Source organism: Taudactylus pleione, unplaced genomic scaffold, assembly GCF_031769625.1.
Source record: "Taudactylus pleione unplaced genomic scaffold, aTauple2 ptg000199l, whole genome shotgun sequence".
Taxonomy (NCBI): Eukaryota; Metazoa; Chordata; class Amphibia; order Anura; family Myobatrachidae; genus Taudactylus; species Taudactylus pleione.
The window spans coordinates 7,521,524-7,543,488 of NW_028284601.1; the positions used below are offsets into that span (position 1 = coordinate 7,521,524).

Here is a 21,965-nt window from a genome sequence, read left to right on the forward strand (position 1 = left end):
TTTTTTCTGAATTTCTCAATAACAAACTTAAACTTAGGGTTGCCGTAAAAACAATGCTGTTACACTAGGGCACCGTGATTCAGAAAAGTTTGGGAACCACTGCTGTAGGGGATTCAAACATGTGTCATAGTAAGATATTTGGTATATGGTTGGTTTCTCTTAGGTAGAGCTGGCACTTCATCGATGTAGGTCACACACAAAGAAAAGGAAAGACATTTTCCAATTGACCGAACCATAGCTTAGCAGTTGTAAAGGATTAAATAGTGTTCACTGTAGGAAGCAGAGACGTTACTACACATTTGATGCCCTGTGTACATAAAGAGCATTGGTGCCCCTCCATACCTCAAGCAGGAAGAGCTTGCGCCTGCGGTATGTGGTCTCGCTGGGAAGGGGCGTGACCACACAATAGTATCCCCAATTCAAATTATGCCACATAGTAGTGCCCCTTAGTCACACTACACCGCACAGTAGAGTCACTTATTCACATTACATCACACAGTAGTGCCCATTACACATGCCACATACAGAAATGCCCCTTATAGCACATTATGTCACACACAGTAATGCCACTGTGCCTCAGGATGGGAGCAGAGATGAAACACTGCCTCAGTTGGTCGAACGCTTCCACTTTTTTTTTTTATCTGGTTGCTGCTGGTCACTACTGGTCCTATTAAAGAGACACATGTGGAAGATTATTGAGAATCTGAGAACATAAGCTTCAATGTCTGGACAAAATTGGCGCAAGGATATATTACCTCTGTTTATATGTCTTGGCCATTTTTGGTGAGAGCAGTGATGGGAGCTGCAACGGATGAATAGTTCCTCATGAACTACTGGTAAAAGTTACAGAAGATAAAAACAAGGAAATGAGAATCGCACAGGACTAGTGCGATAATGTCGGATCCGAAATAACCAGATTAAACAAATACAATATCAGCCTATTGACATTTTGACAATTACCAACTTCAAATATTAATTGCCACACAGTGGACTATGGGCCTGATTCAGACCCACTCGCAAGCGGCTGTCCGCTCGCAAGTGGGTCGATGTTGTGCACTGCGCATGCGCACGACGGCGGAGGCTCCGTCGTGCGCATGTGCCAGACGCGACGAGCAAAGGACTTTCCTTCGCTCGTTGTGTCTGATCAAAGGGGGCGTGCTGTCGATGTTGATTGACAGCACGCCCCCTTTGGTGGGCGTGCCGGGGGGGTGCCTCCCTAACGGGGGCGTTCCCAAGGGAACGCCTACCGTCAGAAGCCGACCCACTGACATCACTAGTGATGTCAGTGGGAGTGATTTTGGCTCTGATAGAGCCAAAATCACTCCGGGCCTTGCGGTTGAAAAACTCAACCGCAGGCTCCGGCTCGCAGTGGCGATGGTCGCGATGGTCAAGACCATCGCGGCCATCAAACTGCACGCTCGTATAGGCTGTGGGTGGTGACCCACAGCTATACGAGCGTCCAGGAGGACGCTCCATAATTATGGAGGGCGGACCTCATTCAGAGCGTGCGCTCTGCTCAGAGCGTACGGCTCTGAATGAGGGCCTATGTCAATGTTTGTTGGTGGTGCTCCCCAGAGTCAGGGAAAAAACTCAAAATAGACCAAGAGACAAAAGAAGACTCTTTTTGGGGACACTGCTTAAGTAAGATACATGATCTAAAAATTAACTTATAATAAATAACACTTAAAAAATCGAGAACTAGACACATAAACATATACAGTACAAAACATACATATATAAACCTAATTCAATAAGGAGAATATTATCCAGGAAAGATATATCCTATACAAGGTCCGATAACCCTGATGTATTAATAGTTAGCGATCAATCCATGCAAATGTTTGATATACAAAAATATATATATATTCTAGTCCATAATCCAATTTGTCTATAATAATATAGTATAAAGAATATCTATTCATAATCTTAATTGCCTGAACATACACATTCGCACTGACTCTTATTGGTAGCAAAACTTTCAATTTCTATGGACGCAGTAGTATAGAGACAGGATGACTTGTATACCTAATTGTCTGTACACTTAATGTACCCTTGTACTTTTGGAAAGCAGCAGGTGCATTGCTTAAACCAAAAGGCTTGACCAAATGCTCCTAATGAGCATCACGTGTGTTGAAGGCCATCTTCCACTCATCCCACTCTCGGATCCTGATTAAGTTATAGGCACCATAGAGATCTAACTTGGAGAAAATCTTTGCCCCTTTTATACGATCAAAGAGTTCCGAGATTAGTGGTAGCGGATATCGATCTTTTAAAATTTATTTTTAACAAAAAATAAACTAGTTCCTGCGGGTGATTTAGACTCCCCGATGAACCCTCGCTCAAGGTTACTATTATTATATACTCAGATACTGCTTTGGCCTCAGGAAGCGAGAGAGGATACACACTCCCATGAGAGTCATTTTCCAGGCAGTAAATTTATAGTACAGTCCCACTCCCAATGAGCTGGAGTGTTTCAGCTGCCTTCTTGCTGAATACATCTCTGAAGGACTGGTATGGAGCTGGAAGGTTGGTCATCTGGAGAGATGGCTGAACTCTGAATGACACAAGATGTGGAGGCCTAATAACTGTCAAGCACGTCTGACGACACTGGGTTCCTCGCTACAGGATTTGATTTTTACTCCAATCTAACGTGGGAGCATGCTTCTGTAACCACGGAAGACCCAGGATAATGGGACTCTAGGCTGATTGGAGTATATAGAAGGCAGGGCCGTAAGTAGGGTAGTGCAAACAGTGCCATGGCACTGGGTACCGCAGGGCAGGTGGAGCTGTTTGGGCCTGTCAATTTTCCAGTTTAGTATAATTCTCACTTGTAGCTTTCTCTTCTTTTATCCCCAGCATCTCCTGGCCTCCCCTATCTCTTTCCTGACCCTTTCTCATGAGGCCATGGCCCTTTTTTCAGGTGCACTATCTTATGTCCCTATTTAAAAAAATGGGGGGGCACCAATGCTCTCTCTGCACAGGGCACCAAAAAGTCTAGTTAAAGCTCTGGTAGAAGGATATCAACTCCCGATGGAGAGCACTCATTTTTACATGGCAACTTCTGTCATTATGGAGTGGATGGTAGCCATGGGAAGTTTATTCCCGTCCACTCCGATAATACAGAGTGGCGTTTGTAGTAGCACACTAGAAGTACCTAACTCCCAAACCTTCTGCACTATATGGAAATTGCCACCGGTGCTGGAGTCCAAAGAGGCCTTGAGACTCCCTGGTGTCTTCTCTAATAACAGGATCACATCAATTGAGAACTGGGAAGGACTGACTTCCTTCGGGGTGTGATTAAATGCACCTAATCTGACCACCCCTCGATCAGTTAGGGCCTCTCGTTTCCTGGATGCTTGGAACAGCTCTCAAGGAGATGAACCAGGTTTGCCACAGTACAGACATAGCTTATTCTTGAATCTCCTTTCCCTTTCTGTGGCAGGGACATGAGCCTTTCCAATCTGCATGGCCTCTTCTGGAGACTCAACCACAGTTGTGAAACACAGGATGAGCTTGAAGCTGAAGAGCCGAGATAGTTCCTTCTTTTGTGCCCTCTCACTATGGTGAAGGTCTACTCAGTTACACAAAGATATCAGGTCATCTAGAGATGCTGGCAATTCTCAGGATGCCAGTACATCCTTAATTTGCTCTGACAGACCCTGCATAAATGCGGCAGCCAGGGCTTTGCTGTTCCACCCTAATTCTGTGGCCAGGGTACGAAATTGCTTGACATATTGTCCGGCAGTTTGGTTGCCTTGCTTCAACTGCAGGTAGCCTACCCTGCGGAGGATACTAGCCCGGGCTCATCGAAGACCTTCTGAAATGCTGCTAGAAAATCAACGCTGTTATTGACCAGTGGGTCACTCCTTTCCCACAATGGATAGGCCCATAGGCTAATGCCTATCTAAACAACAGCAAAATAACATATGCCACCTTTGTCCTCTCAGAAGAAAAATTAGCTGCCTGAACCTCGAATTGAATCAAGCACTGATTCAAAAATTCTCTACAGCCTTTGGGATCTCCATCACACTTTGAGGGAATTGAATCTGTAGCTGTGCAGAAGCACCTGCAGCTTGAACGGCAACCACAGGAGACGGTGCTGGTTGTACTGGAGATGGCTGAGCAACACCGACTTGTTGCATAAGCGTCTGCAGACACTGCATAATCTGGGCCTGGTCTTGTTGTTGCTTCTTGACTATAGCTTGGAGATTCTCCCGCAGATCTCGAGGTGAAAGATTACCAGCGGCATCCATGTGGCCAGAGTTTTATGTCACAACTCACGGATGGATAGTGGATGCTAACCTGTACTAAGGGATTGACAAGACGCAGTACGAAAGGCGCAGAGTCTAACCTGCCGGCGATATTCACCAGGCACAAGGAGGTTTGGACTTAGCTGCAGCCGACATGCAGGTCGCAGCCCTCAGACATGGTTCCCTTGTACAGGTGCTGGTGCTCTTTGGCTCGAGCAGAATACTATACAGGCGTATCACATAATCAACAAGCTGGGTCAGAACCAAACGGACAAGAGGGTACCAAGAAGCAGATGAAAACAGGTCACAAAGGATAGCCAAGGTCAAAACCGGAATACAAGCGCAGGAACAGGAGAAGACATAATCAGGTCACGAACAAGCCGAGGTCAGGAATAAGCAGCAGCGATCACTGGGAACGCTGGAGTATTATTTGGGAGCCTATACTCTGACACCATAGTGTCCCCAGGAAACTCATTTTATAGATGGAGACTTGAATTTGGTGCCCATGTGACATCACCAATGGCACGCCTGGCCCTTTAAAACTTTCTCTGATCAGCTGGGACCACACACAGCTTGCCCTGAGTGGCTGCATAGCAGGAGAGCTGGCTGCACCTCGCAATAGTAGGTGCCGGGAACAATTGCCAGCTGCCCCGTAGTACACCAGCACTGCTGAATTCGGTAAGTAGATGCCGGGATCCGGCATGCTGTAACAGTGCCTCACTGGCCACTGGAGCTCCCACATAAGTCAGAGGAAGCAGGAAAGATTGATCAGGGAGAGTATGTACAAAATAACATTGATAATAGAGTTTACAGGACTTCTACTTAATGCGCACAGAGACAGAACTTCTTTAGGTTATGATACAAGGTCTCCCCCACATCTATGTCCAAGGCCAATTCATGAGTATCTTCAAGGGGTGATTATGAGAGACAAGTCGACAGTAGAGGGCCGAAAATGAGGCTCTGCAACAGGTGGTTGTGATGGCAAAATGTTCTTTGGTAATTTGCATTATAAGCAGTCAAGTTCAGCATGTGTGTGCGAATCTGAATGTTACCACCAATCTATGTGTGATTATTCCTGCAGCTGACATGAATCCCAGTGTACGTTACTGTGCCGTGTTGTGTTAGCAACAGGCATAGAATACGGCAAATCACCAAAAATGAGTTACGCTGGCTTGTAGAAACATCTGACAGAGAAGGTGTTCTTGAATGTTAAAACTGTGCAGTATTTTATATGTTTTAGTGTATGTTTAATTTAACTTTATGGCATATAGTATTTTATAGTATTTGTTTGAGTATTGACGTCATGTAATAAAATTCTAGGAAACTTACTTTTGGTTTTATACATTTAAAAAAAAATAAATGGAATGGACCCTATTGGTACAAACCGTGGAAGGGAACAGCAGGGTTAAATATTGCATTTTCTTATTAGACACTATTTACTAAGTTCTTTCACTGTGCTGCTGTGTGCTGGGCTGTAGTGGGAGACTGGAGCAGTTTCCTATGCCTATGGGGGGAGCGATCATGCTGATCGCTCCCCCCCATAGGCTGTGCGCCAGGCTGAGGGGCACACAGCGCCCCCCTCCAAGCGCGCAGCGCCGATTTGCTGCGCTACTAAAATGGTTTTTCCCTAAGGGGGCTTGGCCACGCCTCCGGCGATTAGGCCACACCCCCTGTCATTCGGGCCCGGCGCGGCTCTTGGCGGCCCTGCTGTTCTATGCTGGTGTAAACCAGGCACGTATACTACTGTTCTCTCCGGGTGTAACCCAGGCACATATACTACTGTTCTCTCCTGGTGTAACCGAGGCGCATATACTACTGTTCTCTCCTGGTGTAACCCAGGCACATATACTACTGTTCTCTCCTGGTGTAACCCAGGCACATATACTACTGTTCTCTCCTGGTGCAACCCAGGCACATATACTACTGTTCTCTCCTGGTGTAACCCAGGCACATATACTACTGTTCTCTCCTGGTGTAACCCAGACGCATACACTACTGTTCTCTCCTGGTGTAACCCAGACGCATACACTACTGTTCTCTCCTGGTGTAACCCAGGTGCATACACAACTGTTCTCTCCTGGTGTAACCCAGGCACATACACTACTGTTCTCTCCTGGTGTAACCCAGGCACATACACTACTGTTCTCTCCGGGTGTAACCCAGGCACATATACTACTGTTCTCTCCTGGTGTAACCCAGGCGCATATACTACTGTTCTCTCCTGGTGTAATCCAGGCACATATACTACTGTTCTCTCCTGGTGTAACCCATGCGCATATACTACCATTCTCTCCTGGTGTAACCCAGACGCATACACTACTGTTCTCTCCTGGTGTAACCCAGGCACATATACTACTGTTCTCTCCTGGTGTAACCCAGGCACATATACTACTGTTCTCTCCTGGTGTAACCCAGGCACATATACTACTGTTCTCTCCTGGTGTAACCCAGGCGCATACACTACTGTTCTCTCCCGGTGTAACCCATGTACATATACTACTGTTCTCTCCTGGTGTAATCCAGGCACATATACTACTGTTCTCTCCTGGTGTAACCCATGCGCATATACTACCGTTCTCTCCTGGTGTAACCCAGACGCATACACTACTGTTCTCTCCTGGTGTAATCCAGACGCATACACTACTGTTCTCTCCTGGTGTAACCCAGACGCATATACTACTGTTCTCTCCTGGTGTAACCCATGCGCATATACTACCGTTCTCTCCTGGTGTAACCCAGGCACATATACTACTGTTCTCTCCTGGTGTAACCCAGACGCATATACTACTGTTCTCTCCTGGTGTAACCCAGACGCATATGCTACTGTTCTCTCCTGGTGTAACCCAGACGCATATGCTACCGTTCTCTCCTGGTGTAACCCAGACGCATATACTACCGTTCTCTCCTGGTGTAACCCATGCGCATATACTACCGTTCTCTCCTGGTGTAACCCAGACGCATACACTACTGTTCTCTCCTGGTGTAACCCAGGCACATATACTACTGTTCTCTCCTGGTGTAACCCAGGCACATATACTACCGTTCTCTCCTGGTGTAACCCAGACGCATACACTACTGTTCTCTCCTGGTGTAACCCAGGCGCATATACTACTGTTCTCTCCTGGTGTAACCCAGGCACATATACTACTGTTCTCTCCTGGTGTAACCCAGGCACATATACTACCGTTCTCTCCTGGTGTAACCCAGACGCATACACTACTGTTCTCTCCTGGTGTAACCCAGGCGCATATACTACTGTTCTCTCCTGGTGTAACCCAGGCGCATACACTACTGTTCTCTCCTGGTGTAACCCAGATGCATACACTACTGTTCTCTCCTGGTGTAACCCAGGCGCATATACTACTGTTCTCTCCTGGTGTAACCCAGGCACATATACTACTGTTCTCTCCTGGTGTAACCCAGGCACATATACTACTGTTCTCTCCTGGTGTAACCCATGCGCATATACTACCGTTCTCTCCTGGTGTAACCCAGACGCATACACTACTGTTCTCTCCTGGTGTAACCCAGGCATATATACTACTGTTCTCTCCTATCTCACAAAATATAAATAAATACATCTTCCATTTCCAAAGGAATTAAACAAATTTCTCCTTCCTTACCCAAACCAGTTGGCTTTTCTAAAACACAAACTGCTTTAGCATACAGAAATTGTCTCTTAATATGTAAATATAACTCAAATTTCACAGGAGCTGGTAAATTACATTCATCCTTTCAAATATCAAACCAGTTTGGCTAAATCACAGTCTTTACACCTCCAATCTTAGAACGTTCCACAATAAGGAAATTCTAAAAAAACAAAAACGAATTGATTTTCCCCACACCTGCTGAACATTTTACATATAGACACACAGGATATCCCCTAGTGACCTTGTCAAAGAAAATGTTCCACGCTTAGAGACAGACAAAAGGGGCATGGCCTCTCCTCAAGAGGGAGTGGTTAAATCTCACGGCGCGTGCGGGCCTGGCCTTGTGACACATGCCTCTCTCTCAGTATCCCTCCGGGAGGTGGGGCTGCTCAGCCGTGCTTTTAGTCCGGACCAGCCCATCAGCCCTTCTGGCATTTGCCAGAAGTGCCAGATGGCCAGTCCAGCCCTGACACAACCTATTATTAACTTTACATACTGCTATCCTGTGACTTTTGGCACTTCAGTGTATATTATACTTGTAAAAAAATCATATTTTTATATACATATATATGATTTATATAAATATCCCCCTCTCTGTGAGGTCCCACAAAATGGAGAGCAGTCCAAAGTAGTCTGATTAATGGGTGTCAGAATCCTGAGGAAAGCGACATACCATTGGATAGGTAATGAACATAATGAGGAGCACAGCGCAGTGCCTTGTACAGAAGTGGAAGAAGTGTCAAATGCATAGATGCATACAAGGTAATGTGGCTGTGCTTGCATGCAACTCCTCGTTAGCCCCTATGTAGACTGGATGGTTAGATGGGTTTTCAATACTGCTGAAGTGGAACATATATTCACAGATAATTATCCCACATCAATCCAGTAATTGCAAAATAGAAATAACATCCCCAAAGAATCTTTTCACCCAAAACCAAGAACACTAGGCAATATACGCAAAATGCCTGGGCAGCTAACATAGGACCTCTCGGAGATGATTGGAGAGAGGCTCTGGGAATGCTTTGACTGTAGGGTTGGCCATCAATGGCAAAGGTCCAGTGTCTATCCTCCATTGATTGCTGAGATCCGAGGGTGACACAGGTTTTTTTTATCAGAGTAGCACGGCCTCTGGTGCCACCCCTCCACTTCCCTCTCAGATTAGCTCATATGACACCGCTATTAGGAGCTGATTCAGACCCGGAGAAGCGTTCACTCGTAGCTGCCGATGGTTTGCATTGTGCACATGCGTATGCATTGCAGTGCCCGTGCGCAAACTAGTCTGAGTGATCGGAAAGCGTACACTCGCCCAGCATAGACTGCCCAGCTGAGTGAGTGACAGGAGAAGCTGTTTGTGGGTGGTAACAGGGGCAGGCAACTAGAAACGGGGGAGTGTAGATGTGAACGCAGACATGCCTGACCGCAATAACGCAGTTTCAGAGGCATCCATAATTAAGAAGCAGTGTCATAGTACACGTCACCTGGTTGTATTTCACACTGAAGTGATCGCAGTGCTTGAGGTAGGGTATAGGCTACCTCAAGTGCTGAGTTCGCTTCCAATGGTACCCGATGTACCGATGGTTGCATACACTTCCTGGAGATGGCGTGCATTAGTGGGTGTCTTAAGACAAGCTGGTTGGCACCTGCATACACAAAGTGAACGCATGCCAAGACATAGTGGGCGTGCTTATGCCTTGCCATGCAATCGCCTGCCGTGCTGTTACGTAGCCGAATTTGCATACGCTGGGAGCGAAAGAACGCATCTAGAATCCATTTCATTTTTTATTGAATATCCATGTTCTGCCTTATGACGAGTCTTCCGGGGGGTATCTGCTGAATACATTTACCTATAATATCCAAAATAAAACCTTGCTCTGGGAAACATAGTTCTATGGGAGGAAACATGTTACAGACACATGCCTAGCTTTGCATGGTCCCTCCACTATAATGATATACAGTACACGCATGGTAGAATGATGTTGGATAAAAATTAGGGCAGTTGGGAGAAAATGTTTCTAGCACTGAAACGACAGGCTGGGTCTCTAAACGACTGTGCTTTTTTTTGCATCTATCATGTGGAATTAACTGTGACCTTTAAAAAAAAAAAATGCATGTTCCATGGGTATTTTCAAGATCTTGTTCAAGAAAATATAAAACTGTAATTTGCTGCTGCTTGTCTATAATGTCCTACAGACATGATCACTGATTGCCTCCTCGGTCACTGTGAGGAGCACCTATGAGGGCAGTATCATACCCTGATCACTGATTGCCTCCTCGGTCACTGTGAGGAGCACCTATGAGGGCAGTATCATAAACACAGCCCTGATCACTGATAGCCTCCGCGGTCACTGTGAGGAGCACCTATGAAGGCAGTATCATAAACACAGCCCTGATCACTGATTGCCTCCTCGTTCACTGTGTGGAGCACCTATGAGGGCAGTATCATAAACACAGCCCTGATCACTGATTACCTCCTCAGTCACTGTGAGGAGCACCTATGAGGGCAGTATCATAAACACAGCCCTGATCACTGATTGCCTCCTCGTTCACTGTGTGGAACACCTATGAGGGCAGTATCATAAACACAGCCCTGATCACTGATTGCCTCCTCGGTCACTGTGTGGAGCACCTATAGGGGCAGTATCATAAACACAGCCCTGATCACTGATTGCCTCCTCGGTCACTGTGTGGAGCACCTATAGGGGCAGTATCATAAACACAGCCCTGATCACTGATTGCCTCCTCGGTCACTGTGTGGCGCACCTATGAGGGCAGTATCATAAACACAGCCCTGATCACTGATTGCCTCCTCGGTCACTGTGTGGAGCACCTATGAGGGCAGTATCATAAACAACCCTGATCACTGATTGCCTCCTCGGTCACTGTGAGGAGCACCTATGAGGGCAGTATCATAAACACAGCCCTGATCACTGATTGCCTCCGCGGTCACTGTGAGGAGCACCTATGAGGGCAGTATCATAAACACAGCCCTGATCACTGATTGCCTCCTCAGTCACTGTGAGGAGCACCTATGAGGGCAGTATCATAAACACAGCCCTGATCACTGATTGCCTCCTTGGTCACTGTGTGGAGCACCTATGAGGGCAGTATCATAAACACAGCCCTGATCACTGATTGCCTCCTCAGTCACTGTGAGGAGCACCTATGAGGGCAGTATCATAAACACAGCCCTGATCACTGATTGCCTCCTCATTCATTGTGTGGAACACCTATGAGGGCAGTATCATAAACACAGCCCTGATCACCGATTGCCTCCTCGGTCACTGTGTGGAGCACCTATAGGGGCAGTATCATAAACACAGCCCTGATCACTGATTGCCTCCTCGGTCACTGTGTGGAGCACCTATAGGGGCAGTATCATAAACACAGCCCTGATCACTGATTGCCTCCTCGGTCACTGTGTGGAGCACCTATGAGAACAGTATCATAAACAACCCTGATCACTGATTGCCTCCTCGGTCACTGTGAGGAGCACCTATGAGGGCAGTATCATAAACACAGCCCTGATCATTGATTGCCTCCGCGGTCACTGTGAGGAGCACCTATGAGGGCAGTATCATAAACACAGCCCTGATCACTGATTGCCTCCTCGGTCACTGTGTGGAGCACCTATGAGGGCAGTATCATAAACACAGCCCTGATCACTGATTGCCTCCTCAGTCACTGTGAGGAGCACCTATGAGGGCAGTATGATAAACACAGCCCTGATCACTGATTGCCTCCTCGGTCACTGTGTGGAGCACCTATGAGGGCAGTATCATAAACACAGCCCTGATCACTGATTGCCTCCTCGGTCACTGTGTGGAGCACCTATAGGGGCAGTATCATAAACACAGCCCTGATCACCGATTGCCTCCTCGGTCACTGTGTGGAGCACCTATAGGGGCAGTATCATAAACACAGCCCTGATCACTGATCGCCTCCTCAGTCACTGTGAGGAGCACCTATGAGGGCAGTATCATAAACACAGCCCTGATCACTGATTGCCTCCTCGGTCACTGGGAGAAGCACCTATGAGGGCAGTATCATACCCTGATCACTGATTGCCTCCTCGGTCACTGTGAGGAGCACCTATGAGGGCAGTATCATAAACACAGCCCTGATCACTGATTGCCTCCTCAGTCACTGTGAGGAGCACCTATGAGGGCAGTATGATAAACACAGCCCTGATCACTGATTGCCTCCTCGGTCACTGTGTGGAGCACCTATGAGGGCACTATCATAAACACAGCCCTGATCACTGATTGCCTCCTCGGTCACTGTGTGGAGCACCTATAGGGGCAGTATCATAAACACAGCCCTGATCACTGATTGCCTCCTCGGTCACTGTGTGGAGCACCTATAGGGGCAGTATCATAAACACAGCCCTGATCACTGATCGCCTCCTCGGTCACTGTGAGGAGCACCTATGAGGGCAGTATGATAAACACAGCCCTGATCACTGATTGCCTCCTCGGTCACTGTGAGAAGCACCTATGAGGGCAGTATCATACTCTGATCACTGATTGCCTCCTCGGTCACTGTGAGGAGCACCTATGAGGGCAGTATCATAAACACAGCCCTGATCACTGATTGCCTCCTCGGTCACTGTGAGGAGCACCTATGAGGGCAATATCATAACCAGCCCTGATCACTGATTGCCTCCTCAGTCACTGTGTGGAGCACCTATGAGGGCAGTATCATACCCTGATCACTGATTGCCTCCTCGGTCACTGTGAGGAGCACCTATGAGGGCAGTATCATACCCTGATCACTGATTGCCTCCTCGGTCACTGTGTGGAGCACCTATGAGGGCAGTATCATAAACACAGCCCTGATCACTGATTGCCTCCTCAGTCACTGTGTGGAGCACCTATGAGGGCAGTATCATAAACACAGCCCTGATCACTGATTGCCTCCTCAGTCACTGTGAGGAGCACCTATGAGGGCAGTATGATAAACACAGCCCTGATCACTGATTGCCTCCTCGGTCACTGTGTGGAGCACCTATGAGGGCAGTATCATAAACACAGCCCTGATCACTGATTGCCTCCTCGGTCACTGTGTGGAGCACCTATAGGGGCAGTATCATAAACACAGCCCTGATCACCGATTGCCTCCTCGGTCACTGTGTGGAGCACCTATAGGGGCAGTATCATAAACACAGCCCTGATCACTGATCGCCTCCTCAGTCACTGTGAGGAGCACCTATGAGGGCAGTATCATAAACACAGCCCTGATCACTGATTGCCTCCTCGGTCACTGTGAGAAGCACCTATGAGGGCAGTATCATACCCTGATCACTGATTGCCTCCTCGGTCACTGTGAGGAGCACCTATGAGGGCAGTATCATAAACACAGCCCTGATCACTGATTGCCTCCTCAGTCACTGTGAGGAGCACCTATGAGGGCAGTATGATAAACACAGCCCTGATCACTGATTGCCTCCTCGGTCACTGTGTGGAGCACCTATGAGGGCACTATCATAAACACAGCCCTGATCACTGATTGCCTCCTCGGTCACTGTGTGGAGCACCTATAGGGGCAGTATCATAAACACAGCCCTGATCACTGATTGCCTCCTCGGTCACTGTGTGGAGCACCTCTAGGGGCAGTATCATAAACACAGCCCTGATCACTGATCGCCTCCTCGGTCACTGTGAGGAGCACCTATGAGGGCAGTATCATAAACACAGCCCTGATCACTGATTGCCTCCTCGGTCACTGTGAGAAGCACCTATGAGGGCAGTATCATACTCTGATCACTGATTGCCTCCTCGGTCACTGTGAGGAGCACCTATGAGGGCAGTATCATAAACACAGCCCTGATCACTGATTGCCTCCTCGGTCACTGTGAGGAGCACCTATGAGGGCAATATCATAAACAGCCCTGATCACTGATTGCCTCCTCAGTCACTGTGTGGAGCACCTATGAGGGCAGTATCATACCCTGATCACTGATTGCCTCCTCGGTCACTGTGAGGAGCACGTATGAGGGCAGTATCATACCCTGATCACTGATTGCCTCCTCAGTCACTGTGTGGAGCACCTATGAGGGCAGTATCATAAACACAGCCCTGATCACTGATTGCCTCCTCAGTCACTGTGTGGAGCACCTATGAGGGCAGTATCATAAACACAGCCCTGATCACTGATTGCCTCCTCGGTCACTGTGAGGAGCACCTATGAGGGCAGTATCATACCCTGATCACTGATTGCCTCCTCGGTCACTGTGTGGAGCACCTATAAGGGCAGTATCATAAACACAGCCCTGATCACTGATTGCCTCCTCGGTCACTGTGTGGAGCACCTATGAGGGCAGTATCATAAACACAGCCCTGATCAGTGAGTGCCGCTAATGTAGGCACTGATGGGAGCACTGCAGCATAAAGTAATAAGAAGGGAATGACATTCCTGCATTTGGATTTAATAATAAAGCTATGCTTGAAGTATACGCCCATCTCCAGTGTCTGGCTCTTCACAGATGTACTAAGTGACATTGGAGCCATTATAAGATACAACCACTAGACACGCTCATGGAATATTTATATTCGACTGTAAATACCATGTTTTAAACTGTATTTGTAGTACATCACATACTGTAGACCATCTTTGAAAACCTTGGACTAATGGAAATTAGGGGCAGCAGAATTTTCTGGTTACACATTTGCTGCATCACATGTTAGTCTAGTAACAGCATAATTCATGGTGTTGCACAAACATATGCAGGGAAGCTATTCCCTAAGTGAAGTGAGCAATTGTCCACTTGTCCTTAATATTTAATACAGCAGTCCTTGACCCTGGATGTGAGAAGACTTTGCCTTCTTCCTCGGAGAATCCTTAAAATCTGCTTCTTATGATGACCCTGTGTCCTCTGCCATACATTATGTAGGATAACAAACGTAGAGAGAGTGTTTATGTAATCTGACCTCAGGTAAATGATATGATGCGGGCTCCCATTTCACAAGGCACCATAGCAACCGGACACCTGTCAATCAGCAGTATGGACGGGTATGTATGGATTATCCGGGGGGAGCGAATAGTGCACAGTTTACTGCACAAGAACATCAGACCCTCTGTTATAGTCACCAGTTCTATGTATTATTGAATTCTTTAAACTCATATAATTGCCGCTGGAAGGAGATCCCCTGAAGGTGGAATCTCCTCCTATATTTCTCACTAGTTAATGATGTCAGAGAAGTAAAAAAAAAATACCAAACTTTATAGTCTGTTTCTATAAAAGATAAAAAAAAATAATAGTAATTATCCAAACCTGCCTGGATAATGTTGACATCATCCCAATGCCAGTTATCATCATCAATTTGTCATTTACTATGATCAATATGGTTTTCTGGTAAAAGCTATGATCAGTAACATTTATAAATAATATCTAACTGTACTTAATAAATAATAATAAATAATTCTCAATCTTAGGGAACAACGCAACTTGCAGCAATGAGGCGCGAGGTGCCGGGGATCCGACCAGTTCTGCAGCACCTCGCAGATTCTTCCTCACAGGCCACAGAGCTGCAAAGGTTAATCTCCAATGGTGCTCTAACGTAATTCTTGGGGACGAGCGTATGTGAACATCGGGACAGCTGATCCCCGAGAACTGAAGACAGGCCTCAGAGTATACCTGTCATCCAGACTGGAGGCAGCCATTTTGCAGGACAAACTAACATTGAGAATACTGCCTATTAATTATTTACTAGCAACTTCACTAAGACATGTGCTACTTTGTACATATTGATTACTCTTTAAATATAGACTGAAACAATTTAAAATTACTTATTTTACAGGTTTTACATCAAAGATCCCATAACAACCCAATTGCGGTAAATAACTCGCCATAATTTTAGCTTACACTGCAACGAAATAAAAAATAATGACAAAAATATAAATAATTAACAAACATCTTTTTCGACACTTCATAAAGATAAAAAAAAAAAAAATCTTAAAAGTGAGTCAATAGGCTGCACTCCCCGCTAATGCTATTGGCAATACTGACTAATGTAGGTCACTCTGTTTATTCCCCCAGATCCTGGACATTTTCTTTGCTTCAGTGATCTTAAAAGTGAGTCTGGGAAAAGAGAACGGCAAATTAAGGCTGTGTCACAAAAGCTTTTGGACACAGCATTTTTCAGTCTACAGAAAATCGTTGTGAAGCTGGCAGAGGCCAGTATGGGGACACAAATACATTCAAAAGGAAAGAATGTGATTTCGGGTGAAAAGGAAGCAGCATTTCATCAATAGATTACAGTCTGCTCTATAACTCGGTACTTTTAGCAGTTCAAAATAATCCATGTGATGTGAACCTCAAGAGCCACGCTAGCCTCAAGAGCCACGCTAGCCTCAAGAGCCACGCTAGCCTCAAAACTTTGCCTCACTGTGTCCAGTGCAGCAGGTGAATGCACTTATTAGGCAGTATTGTGTACAGCAGTGTTTCCTCAGGGACCCCTATGTAGCTGGGTACACACTATAGAATTATTGGGCCAATTTGCCAATAGTCGGGTAATCTAATTTATTGTGTAGTGTGCAGTCATGAGCGTTTCACCGATAAAACGGTTAAAAACAGTCCACAAAGCGCTCTTTCGATTATCCGATCAGTCGGCCAAGACAGAAAGTCTTGGCCTCTATCTCCCGACATACTTACCGACTTTTGAAAAGGCATTTCAGAGAGATTGTGAAAGCAATACCTATGAGAGCGGCGGTAAAGTGGGCGTGTACTGCTACATCTGAGAGGCGTGTCATTAAATTGACTTACATCCAAATGTAAACGAGCCCCAAAGCAGTTAGTAAGATCTACTTGTTGAAGACACACTGATACTTCTCAGAAAATGCAAGTAGCCATAGGGATCATTGTGCCTTATAACCAATGCAGGGAAATGATACTAATCATCCTATTTGAATGTATATATCTCTAGTTTTTTATATATATATATATATATATATATATATATATATATATGACAGCTACATAATCAGGAGCGCACGCAGGGGGGGTTTCTAAGCACCCAGAAACCCCCCTCATGACGGGCCACTTTTTCTTATTTCAGAGGCGGAGACAGCCTTGTCTCCGTCTACCAGCCGCGGGCCACTCACTGTCGGAGCTGCTCAGCTGCCCGGCCACTGCACTGCCTGTTTGGTAGCGGCTAGGTCCCCTTCAGCTACCGGTTAGGGTTAGCTTTCAGCGCTTCCACGTCAGGTGGCTTTCATATCACCTGATGCGGAGGCGCTGACAGCTGACCCGGCACGCCGCCTTCACAACACAGACCTCCCAGAGTGAGCATGGGAGTCTGGAGAGCCTGGGGGAGGATCGCTGCCGCCCAGCAGCCCGGCACCTAAGAGGACGTCCGCAGCTAGCAGCAGAGCCCACACATCAAAGGAAAAGCTGCTGTGAGTATGCTATGGGTGTGTGTTTGTACTTTGTAAGTATGCTGTGTGTGTATGCTTCAGCATGTGTATGTATGGTGTGTGGAATCTACAGTATGTGTGTATGTACTGAATGCTGTGTGTGTATGCTATGTGTGTGTGTCTCGCATATATACAGTGTTTGTGTGTGTGTATATATACATCTACACACACATAAACACGGTGCGTATATATATATATATATATATATAGTGTTTATGTGTGTGTAGAATATATATATATATATATATATATATATATATAATATATGTATATTAGAAACCCCCCACTAAAAATCCTGTGTTTGCCACTGATAATGGGGGCAAGGTGCGATCAGGGAGATTGCTAGACTCTTCAGGGAGATAGCTGCTATTTCAAGGAGTCTCCCTGACAATCAGGGAGAGTTGGCAAGTATGTCTCCCGATATCGAGTAATGTGTGCGCAATCTTGATAATCTGCACGTGTTTCCTACGTTTTCCCATCACTACGTCATTTTCCTTGTGGGCGGACATTTGCAAAATCAGTGCGGTGCGGCCGATAAAACAGTAACTTCTAATAAAAATTTGCATGATGTGTAGCACAGATATCGGACCTTCATTTTGCTGAAAAATCGCCCCGTTTTCCACCCCCATCAAAAAATTGGACAGTGTGTACCTAGCTTAACAGTGCATGTTTCACAGATTTCATCAGTATCATAAGTGAAATACAAATGAGTCCTTGCTCATCTGGCCTCAATACGTCACGCAGAGCGATATGCCTGCCGTGAGTGCGCCGCCAGGTCCCGTGCAACTCTGCTAGCATGTGGCGTCTTTTCTTTGTCGAAAATGCATCTAAGCTGCAATATGATACGACTTGGGCGCACCAGGAGACTGTGCTGAATAATTTGATATGTGACACTTGTATATGTCTGTAAACTAAACTTAGTGTGGAAAAAAACCTGCGGCCGCTGCATCATAGAACCGTCGCATGCTGATTGAGAGACTCCGTTGCACACAGATATACAGATTTCACATATCGAATTAAATCAGCAGTCTCCTGGTGCGTCCCTAGATGCATTGCGACTAAGACGCATTGTCAGCAAAAAATAAGATGCAGCAAAGGCGAGTGAGGGACATAAAACACCCAACCAATCAATGCCGCGACAGTCACATAAACATCCAACCAATCAATGCTGCGAGTGTTCACAGAGGGGATGGGACATAAACACCCAACCAATCAATGCCAGGACAGTTCACAAAAGTGACGGGACATAAACATCCAACCAATCAATGCTGTGAGTGTTCACAGAGGGGATGGGACATAAACATTCAACCAATCAATGCTGTGAGTGTTCACAGAGGGAATGGGACAGCAAAACCCAACCAATCAATGGCTGGAGAGGTCACAAAGGGTCAGGATATAACAGCCCATCCACTTGCTGCTGGGTCTTTTTACAAAAATAAGGTTGGGGTGCAGCTATCTATCCCCCTGTGGCCTGGAAGCCTTGCAATGGATGTGATGGCATTACTCATCCATGTGCCGCTTGAACAAGGCGCTCTCCCAATCTGTGGCGTTGCAGAGTAACCACCTTCCTAATTCTGTAGGAAAAGCAAGTGCATGATTTCCAGGATTTGTCATATGTTTCCCTAGTATACTGTATACAGAACGCTTAATCCTTCAGTCTGCAAGGAGCTCATAAATAATTACATAATCCTGTAGGGGCAGCATGCGCTGTTCAGGGGGATGTTTTAATTGTCTGAGACAGGACTCAATAGGATTATGTTTCTCGATCCATGACTTGTGTATGACGGCTGTATCAAATCCAGGCTGTGCCGACGTCCTCTGAGTAAGATTCCCACTATTGAACTGTTGCTTACAAATTGTAGCTACACTGTATTTTCAGAACAAATCACTATAGTACACGCTTGTTGTGCAGTCTTACGTTCACACGTGTAGACAGCAGGCTACATACAATACCACAGCAACGTCGTACAGCAAGAATATTAGTGTATATGTTCAGGTACAGAGTTAATGTTATCATACAGAAGGTGAGACTGGTGTATACCATAGATCGTGGCATCAGGTAGTACAAGAACATCGATCAGACCCTCTGTTGAAAGTCACCAGTTCTATGTATTATTGAATTCTTTAAACTCCTATAATTGCCGCTGGAAGGAGATCCCCTGAATGTGGAATCTCCTCCTATATCTCTCACTAATTAATGATGTCAGAGAAGTTAACAAAGAATCCCCAAACTATATTGCTTCAAGTCTGTTTTTTTTTTTTTCAAAAGGCAGAAAACAAATATTAATATTAATAATATTAACATATATTAATAATAAACCTGTCTGGATAATGTTGACATCACCCCAATGCCAGTTATCATCATCAATTTGTCATTTACTATGATCAATATGTTATGGTGTTAAAAGCCATGTACTAAATAAACGATGGTACAGAAAAAAAAGGAAAGATGGGAGGGCAGAGCTGTAACTAGACTTTTTGGTACCCTATGCCAAAGAGAGCATTGGCGCCCCCCCCCTCCCCATTTTGTTAAATAGGGACATAAGAGAGTGCACCTGAAAAAGGGCCATGGCCTCATGGGCCAGGGCCAGGGAAGAGATAGGGGAGGCCAGGAGGTGCTGGGGATAAAACAAGAGGAAGCTACAAGTGAGAATGATAATAAACAGGAAAAATGACAGGCCCAAACAGCGCCCCGGTGCACCACCCTAGTTACGGCCCTGTGGGAGCGTTACAGGTCATGATGGCAATGACAATCACTTTGTGTTGATTTCTTAGGGTATCAGAAATAATTTTATACTGGTGTTATTACATCACATAGACAACACAATGAGGGGCGCACCAAATACTAAATGTGTATATACAAACAGCAGCTCACCTAAGGATAGGCTAATCCATGTGCTAGGCAGAGAAAACAAAGGAACAGGGAGCGCTACTTTGTATAGCAATAATGAACCTGACTAGGTTGAAAATGAGATGATTTAATATCTTGATAGATTAAAATAAACACATAAATTAAAAAAATTATCTAAAAATATATAGACATAATATAGTACATTGACACTGGTAATGGACCAATTAATCAACAGTTGATAGAATAAGGCAATCACCTTGGCAGACAGCATAAATCTGATGCTTATGGAATAAGCTGTTCACCATCATCACGGTCATCCCTATATGAGACACAGCTTTCCATTGAATTACTAACATTTGTTGTGAATTGTTATCACATCTCTGAGTACTCATCATTGCCAAAGTTACGCCAGAGGTATACCTTTTTATTCACACTATTTTTTGTTTCCCGGCCGGGATGAACTGTGACTATTAAGCACATGTCTTATTAGATTGATTACCAATAATTAGATTAATTTATCATTATTATTTACTATAATTCATGCATGTATATTATTCTATCAACTGTTGATTAATTGGTCCATTACCAGTGTCAATGTACTATATTATGTCTATATATTTTTAGATATTTTTTTTAATTTGTGTTTATTTTAATCTATCAAGATATTAAATAATCTAATTTCAACCTATTCAGGTTCATTATTGCTATACAAAGTAGCGCTCCCTGTTCCTTTGGAAACATCACATAGGACTTTTTTTTAGGTCTTGTTTTTTTTATTTTACAAAAGCTAAAAAAATAAAATAAAAAAAAAATAAGACAAAATTGGTAACAAAAACACTTTGCCATGATTATACTCATGAGTATGTTCAACCAATTATAGTGGCCTTAAAATGTCCTTCAATATGTTCCTCTTTTTTCTCGTTTATTTTGACACCTAGTATGTGTCATTTTGCCTGCTTAGCAGAAGTGAGTACGGATTTTATATTTCTATTCATTTTAACTCTGATTACTATTTAGTAGAATGTCCCAGAGAAGGTTGATATAGACTTTGGGGAACACTGCGGATATTTTGCCATTGTCAGAGCACCTCTTTATTTGCTGTTACTGGAGCGGATTCACCTTCGAGAGGAAACCCACAGTTATCTTACTGATTTGTTTTACTGAGGGATAATCTGAGTCTTCCCGGAGACCGCCTCCTGTATAATGGAGCATGCGATAATATGATCAAGCAGGGTATACAGAATGCAGGAGGACCGTATTCTGTATACACTGGACAATGTTCTATTGACACGGTGTAGAAATTAACAATAAGGCCCTGATTCAGAGGTGCTCGCTATTTTCGAGTGCTAACTATGAATCAGGGCGGGACAGGGTTTTTTTTACCCCGGCCTCCATGCCGCTCGCTAAGCTGTGGGTGACCACCCACAGCTTTTGCGGGCAGCCTGGCGATGGTCGAGATTACTGAAATACCTGAAGGTGACGTGAACAATGATGCTACTTTGCTAATTATGCACGCCCTTTAAATGGCGTTGTGTTGTCCTGACAAGCCTGCATTTGCAACACCACTCCCCTGTTTACAAGCACCTTCCCCTGTTACCACCCACAAACGGCGCAATCTGTCACTCAAACTAGCGACCTGAGAGTGGCTTACGAGCAACCAAGAAAAGATCGCAAAGACTGGCTTGCACACTGCAAATTATACGCATGCGCAGACGGGCAAAAATCGCTCAGAGCGAGCGGGCGCAACTTAGCGACCGGGTCTGAATCAGGTCCTATGTGTGTAAATGCTAGGAGCTTTGAAGA

At 45.4% G+C, this 21,965-nt stretch overlaps 1 protein-coding gene across 2 annotated transcripts in view; it reads right to left on the bottom strand.

Annotated features, from left to right (window-relative positions):
- Positions 1-578: 578 nt before the first annotated feature.
- KPTN (kaptin, actin binding protein) overlaps positions 579-21,965 on the bottom strand; it is an 82,853-nt gene continuing 61,466 nt past the window's right edge. The window contains exons 12-13 of one of the 2 annotated variants that reach the window (XR_015878973.1): positions 756-833; positions 579-667 (exon numbers count right to left, since the gene is read on the bottom strand). Coding sequence is in view for 1 of the 2 variants with exons in the window: in XM_088477087.1 (XP_088333213.1) it covers positions 659-667 (9 nt within the window). In the remaining variant the exon portion in view is untranslated. The remainder of the gene's footprint in view (positions 668-755; positions 834-21,965) is intronic. The other variant, XM_088477087.1, reaches the window with a different exon arrangement.